The sequence below is a fragment of the Lagenorhynchus albirostris genome, chromosome 2, assembly GCF_949774975.1.
Source record: "Lagenorhynchus albirostris chromosome 2, mLagAlb1.1, whole genome shotgun sequence".
In the NCBI taxonomy this organism is placed as follows: domain Eukaryota; kingdom Metazoa; phylum Chordata; class Mammalia; order Artiodactyla; family Delphinidae; genus Lagenorhynchus; species Lagenorhynchus albirostris.
In genome coordinates this window covers 157,774,219-157,781,284 of record NC_083096.1, presented here as the reverse complement: position 1 = coordinate 157,781,284, position 7,066 = coordinate 157,774,219, and the positions used below count along the sequence as shown (strand labels likewise).

The 7,066-nt window shown below is 50.1% G+C and overlaps 1 protein-coding gene across 1 annotated transcript; it reads right to left on the bottom strand.

Moving 5' to 3' along the window:
* C2H1orf216 (chromosome 2 C1orf216 homolog) lies at positions 1-3,573 on the bottom strand. Its single transcript, XM_060142704.1, has 2 exons — positions 3,457-3,573; positions 1-1,781 (listed from the first exon to the last, which is right to left on the bottom strand). Exon 2 carries the CDS (start codon positions 1,774-1,776, stop codon positions 1,087-1,089), a length of 690 nt encoding a protein of 229 aa, XP_059998687.1. The 5' UTR covers positions 1,777-1,781; positions 3,457-3,573; the 3' UTR covers positions 1-1,086.
* Between the last annotated feature and the right edge of the window lie 3,493 nt (positions 3,574-7,066).

Here is a 7,066-nt window from a genome sequence, read left to right as displayed (position 1 = left end):
TTGACATATGACATTATATTAACACAGATTCCTTTTCATCAGAAGCTTAAGTCAATATGGTTTGCAACAGCTCCCTTGCAGTGGAGAGGTGTGATTTGTTTGGAACTGGTATTGTAGAATTCCCATTCTCCTAGTCTTCTCAGGGTTCTGCCATCGTCATCTCCCCCATCCCCATCTCCCACGTGCCCAATGGCTGAGTTCAAGTGGGACAGTCCCCTATCTTCTCCTCTGATCCCGCCTCCATGCCTGCCATGGTGTCCATCACCATTCTAGCTCCCTTCCCTGATACCAGTTCTCTACCAATTGCCTTGGCAAGATTGCAGCCAAAAAGCCATAATAGGCCAGAGTAGCGACCTAACTTCCTACAGCAAATCCACCAGCAGGGACAACAGCCTTAGCAGAGCAAGATCTGGGAGGAGTGAAGGGGAGGGATAAGGAGAAGTAGCCGAGAAATCCAAGAGAAAGGATCAGCCACAGCCTTCAGATACTGAGAGCAGGCTAGCCTTCCCTCCAGGGAGCAGTGGGACCCTGTGGAGAAAAAAGGCTAGTGGAGACCACGGGTAACATAAGGTATGCATGGATGCCCCACATGTGCAACTGAACATATATTTGCACACACTTGCTCCAGAGTCAGCCTGCAAATATACATGCTCCTAATGTATACATCCCATGCACGCACCTGCACACATGCACCCCTACACATAGGCCTGCACACACAAGGGCTCACTCACAAACACCCACCACAAATCTGCACGCTCAAACTCACTCATACAGAAACACACATCTTTTGCATATATATCTTCACTCATGCACACATACACACACCGTGGGGTACCCATCCACACATGCATATACAAACTTACTTCCTCCTACATACGTACTATACATACACATATGTACATACTCACACATAGGGCTGCTGCTTCTCACGTGGCCTGTGCACATCTGCCTACATGCTAGCACTGACATACTCACTTATGCTTCCCTGCACTCATACCAGCAAATAATCTGTACTTGCTTGTGCACAACCACACACATTCCTGCAAATATATACATAAACCCTTGCACCCCTGTACAGAGACGCCCTTAGCCCTGGTCCTGGGGTGTGGATGGGGCTGCCCTCTGTTGGAGACAGCGGATAAGCTCCTTCCGGTTGTCTAGAATGGTGTCAAAGCTCTCCTGCAGACGGGCCTGCTGGTCAACCAACTGGTGCTGCAGGCCCCGGATCCACTGGAGCAGGGCCAGGCGACGGTACATCACCAAGTGCACATGGTGCTTCTCCTTCTCCTGCTCTTTATAGCGCTCTTGAGCCTGCAGCTGCTGTACGGCCTGGGCCACCGAGGGCAGAAGGGGAGCTGGAGGGCCAGGGCCGGGAGGGGTCCCACAGGCAGGCTCAGGGCTGTGGCTAGGGCTGTCAATGCTCAGGGAGCTGCTGGCATAGCCATTGTCCTCCAGAGGGGAGCAGACTGTGCGGGCACCGCCCATCTTCTCAGGCCCAGCTCCAGGGATCTCTGCCCCCTCTGGTGGGCTGCGGACCTCCCCCTCAGGGAGTCCAGGATCCTGGAAGGCCTGGTTGTCAGAGGGCAACTCAGAGAAGCTCCTCGTCAGTATGGGTTCCACTTGGCCTGGCATCCCATGCCAATTCTCATTGGTATCTTTGGCACTTGCCATGAAGTTGGAGTTGCTGTCTGGTTGAAGCTCTGGCTGACATACTCCAGGAGGCGCGTCCCCCGGGAACTGCCCCCCTTCAGCTACCCCTGGCTGGATGGCAAACATCTGGTCTGTCAAAGGGAAGCAGAGAATGAGTCAGAGCAGGACACGGTGGGGTGCCTGGAGTAGAGGCAGCCTAGCAGCAGGGACAAGGCTGCTCCTTTCCCTTGGCTCTGGTAACACCTCCCTTGGTGGTTTTCCTCTTCCCTCTCTGACTGCTGATTCAGTCTCCTCACAGGGTTTTCCCGCAGCCCTGAGGCAGGCTGTCCTCTGATCTCTCTGCCTCTAGTTAAAAATGTAAGTTTGTCATGGTTCCCTCCCTAACCTCCCGATAACCCTCTTCCGGCCTGCAAGGCCGTGCTTCATCTGGCCCCCGCTCACTGCTCCAGACTTGCCTCTTGCCACTCTGCCTCCACACTGCTCAGAGATCTCCAGACACACCATTATTCTCCTCATACAACTCCCTGGGCCTATAATATCCTTCCTCTCCCCTTCCCTCTAAGCTCTTCCCTTCTGCACCCAGCAAATTCCTTTTCATACTTCAAAATGTAGCTCTAGTACGCCCACTTCCCTGAAGCTATCCTGATATCCTCCCCACTGCTCCGATATACACAAACACACACAGTTAACTATGCCTTCCTCAGGATCCCCACTGCCCTGGGTATATGCTGTCTTATTCATGTTTGTTTCTTGTCCCCGGTACATAGTTTATGATCAATAAATGTCTATTCAGCTTTTTTTTGTTTTTGTTTTCTATCTTGTAATAGCAGCTTACTGGATCCCTAGCTAGACATGGAATTCCTCTATATACCCTCCATCATATTCAGGAGCCAGCACAGAACGTGGCACTAAGCAGGCATCAGCACATCCTTGCTGAGTGAGTAAGTGAATGGGGGAGGGGGACTGCAGTGGGCTATCTATGCTCAGGGAGACGGGCCGAGAGTAGCAGAGGCTACTGCTGACTGCCCAGGGCTGGAAGAGCTGGGTTGGGTTCCCTCCTCTGCCCAGTGAGGAAGCCCTTCTCCCACTGACAAGCGTCTCTTCTGACCTTGCCCCTTCCCTCCATGTATAGTACTATCCCGGGTCCCTGCCTCTGGCTTGCTCCATCCTGAGGCCCTAGAGAGAGAACACACCACATTATTCTTTCCTCCCCAATAACTGACTTCTCCCAAAATTAGGGTTTAAATTGACAAGAAGTTCCTACTGACCATAAACTACTAGGATTAGAAAAACTGGGGATCAGTAAGAGTGAGGAAGAGCGTAAGTGGAGGTGGCAGGGACCCTCCCCACATCCAGGTGGGAAGAAGTCCTGGGGGCAATGGTGTAGGGACAGTCCCTTCGTAATCTACAGACTCCATCCCTTTAAGCAAGGTGCCTGGAGATGTCCCCGCCCAAATGTTTTCTATTTTCTAAATTTGGGCGGGGCCGTGAAGGCAGCTGGAATGAGGTGGGGGTCTTGCTAAGGACCTAGGGGTTCTCGGAGACGGTAAAATGGGAACCGAGACACCCCAGGATCAGGCTTCTCTCTAAGCTAATCCACAATTTGTGTGTGGGAGAGCGCTCTGTAAGGATGGGGGGAGGCGGCCTCCCTTCCTGCCTAGCCTTGCGGGAGAGGGACACTACCCCCAGGAGACAGAGGATACTTACCGTCCATCCCTAATCTCTCCAAAAGAGGCAGCTGGGCAGAGGCTGTGACCCCCGCCCCCTGCTAGGGTCCAAACCCTCCCGCTCCGGGCCCCGACTCACGGCCTGGAGGCGCCGCCCCGCCCGGCTGGCTCTGGTTCCGAGCGCTCGCGGTGGGAAATCGTCCCTCGGGGCTGGGCGGAGGGGAGGGTAGAGGAATCCCTCGGCTTGGGCGTCCACGCGGACTGGCGCGTGGGGTGTGGGATCCCGGGCCGTGAGCCCAATGCAAGCCGGGACTGCCGAGTCAGGCGGCGTCAGCGCGGCAGGGCGGGGCACCCTGGCCCACGTGTGCCGGTTCGGTTTTCCGCGGAGCCGCGCGCCTGCCGGAGCGTCGGAATCGCCTCCCCCGCCTTCGGCAGCCTGGACCGAAGCCTTGCAGGTCCTGTTTAATTCCCTAACCGCATTTACTGGGTCGCTCCGATCGGTTTTCCTCACTGCAGATACAGTGACATTTTCAGAATGAAAATCTGATCATGTCACCACCCTCCTGCCTAAAACCCTTCAATGGCTTTCGCATTGCAGGGTAAATCCTAAGGCTGCAGCCGCAGGGCTCTGAGCATCCTGCTCTCTCTCTCCAGCTTCAGCCTTTGCCCTTCAGTCTCTGGAACTGGGTCTCATGCTTCTTTCTGCCACACTGTTCCCTCTGCCTAAAATTCTCTTCCCCCTCTCATATTTAAGATCTCTTTTCAGATAAACCTTTTCTGACCTCCTAGGCCAGATTAGTTCCCCCTTTTATATTATCCCAGGGCATTTTGATCCTTTTCTTGATAGCATCTATCACAATTTGAAGTTATATGTTCCTTTTGTGCTCATTTAATTAAAGTCACTTACTGAACAGAGTAACTGCTTACTCTAATGATAAGACCAAAAGCACTGGCTGCTGTTAGGGAGAGGCAGCCCCAGAAAGAAGTCTGGGACAAGTTTAGCCTTTAGAGCACATGAGCTTCCAGGAAGTCCCTTCCTACCCCCCAGCTTTACTGAGTAAACCAAGCAATTGGCTATACCTTCCTCCTGCTACCCCCTCCCTGCCACCAATTAAAAACAAACAAAACAAAACTATGGATTCATCTTTGAATCATAATACGTTAAAAAAATACCCTTGTCTTTCCCGCCTCCCTTTCTTTTGCTTTTTTTGTTTTAAAAGAAGAATTTGAGTCTGATCTCCATAATGAGGCATCCTCTTCCATTTCCAACTTAATTCCAGTTTACCATTCTGCAACCTAGAGATTAAATGGCAAATTAAATCACACCAACAAATCCTATATACAAAATAAGGGAAATGGAAGAGAAAAAAAAAACATTTCATGATTACGACAACTCCTATTTTAAGAGGGAAAAGGAAATAAAAAGGAAAAGGCAGAAGTAACTCAAGCTTTGGACACTCCCCCAGCTAAAAATATACACGTGGAGACCTCAGCCCCATTTCTACATCAGGTTCTGAGGCCTAACTAGTCTCGATTTTCCCTTATCCACTGCAAGTTCCCCTTACCTTCAGCTGGAGTTTTTTTCCTTGTGAGGTGACCCAAATCCTCACTTGTAAAGTCTCTGAGCTTTGGTGGTCTGCAGTGATACAGGTCTTCCTATGTCATAAAGTCACGACAAAATCTCATTGTTTGTTTGGTGGGCCCTGAATAGCTCCTCCTCATACCTCTCCTGTCTCTCCCAGCTCTAATTAGGTGGGTCATATGGAAGCCTGATGAATCTAGGAATAGGACTCCCACTCTAGGTGTCAGAGTCCTTCTCTGGGACTTTTTGAAATAAAATTAAAGGAAGACAAAGCAGGGAAGATGTGAGCCTAGGGCTGTAACAATCACATTTCCTGCCAAATAGAAGTCAGTCTGTAGTAGGAGAAAATAGTGCTGACATACAGACACAGAAAGACAGAAGTCCTGGTGATGGTCCTGTCCCTGTTTCCTGAGGCCTTGGTATACCTTGCAGCAAGACCCTAATTTTGCCAAGCCTAACTTGAGTGGAATTTCTTTCACTGGCAATCAAAAGAATCTTGATTAATACAAGAGCACAAGGTGGTCCCCTGGGTCCCACTGAGGCACCTCTCAGTGCTCATTAAGTAGTAGCAACTCTGTTTCCCCCTAATAGCCATTATCAGCCCACAAGTGTGACCTCCTTTCTTCTATTCCTCTAGTATTACGAGGAGCCCAAAACGCAGTGGAATCGTCTCTGCATTCCCTGGTTAGAAACATTTCTCCCTAGATGCTAAAACCTCCTGAACCGCAGAATGTCGAATATCAGAGACAGGAAGCAAACTCTCCGAGAAAGTCATTAGGTACAATCACATAACATGCCACACCTACCTCTACCTCTTCCTATGTAATCTGGTTACAAAAAACACAAGAATTATATATTGATTGTTGATCTAAAGCCTATATTTTACTCAGCGTGCAATAACCTGACATAGCTGAGTCATCAGTTGGTCACTCCATTGTTCTATAAAGCTGATTATCTCTAAATAACATAATACCTGACAGGTAAATTGAATTCCAAGGGCATCAGAATGTAGCTTCTCTTTTCTTAGGCAAGGATAATCTTGGGTGGGATACTCTAGCACGTATAATTAATGCAGTAAGTGCTCAGACAGTGGTCCTGGCAGCTCCATGACTTTCAAGAGAGCTGGGAGCCTGGAGAACAAAAACCCCCAGGAAGGCAGGGCCATCCATGACCACAGAAAAGCAGATATACAGATGTCTGTTATTCAGTCACCAGAGGCTTCTTCAGTCAGGATGCCAGGGAATCAGTCACCCCAGGTGAAGGGGTGTCTGTAGCTGTGTCCACCCAGCTACATAGATTGCAGGGACTTAACTGGCAGGGACACAGAAATCACCAGAGATGGACAGTATCAGCCCAAATAGGGCTCTGCAGAAGGCCAGCCCATCATGAAGATCTAGCAGTGGAAAGTGATTCGCTATCTTGGTGAGCAGACAGATGTCAGAGCCAAGACTGGCTAGCAGTGAGTGGCCAGATCCAGGCCCTAGGGGCCTGGGATGTGAGGCAAGGAGACAAGGGAGGCTGAGAGGAATTTCTACTTCAGGGAATAGGACTGGCATGAGTTCCTCTATAGGTGGATAATTTCTCAATGTCAGTACTCCCAGGAAAAAAGAGATGGCTAGGATCAAGGTGTTTTAATCTCAAGGACCTTGCCCCTTCCCATTCATTTATTCATATTCAGGACACAGTTACACAGGGCTACTTTGTGCCAGGTAATGTGCTGAGGATTAAGAGCAGAATCAGAAGTGGTGGTGGCCTCGGAGAGCTCTCTGTTTAGAAAGGGAAATAGAAAAGAGTGGGCTGTACAACGTGATAGGTCCTACAACAGAGCTAGAAGGCAAAAGTAATGAGCCCAAAAGACGGGAAGGAAAAGGCTTCACAGAGGTGATATTTGAGCCAGGTTTTGAAGGATGAATAGAAGCTCACCGAGAGAAAGCAGAAGGCAGCGGAAACTGTATGCTGTGTGCGTGTTCAGATAACACAGAGGAGGCCAGTGTGTCTGGAGCTTGGGAGGAAATGGAGATGGGAGGTGAGGCTGGAGGATAAAGTTGGCCCAGTTGTGAAAGGCCTTGACCTGCGTTCCAAGGAGCTTGGGCTTCATCCTGTGAACGGCAGGGAAATAACTGAGGAAGCCCCCAAAGATTCCACATCAAAACAAAGCACAGGCATC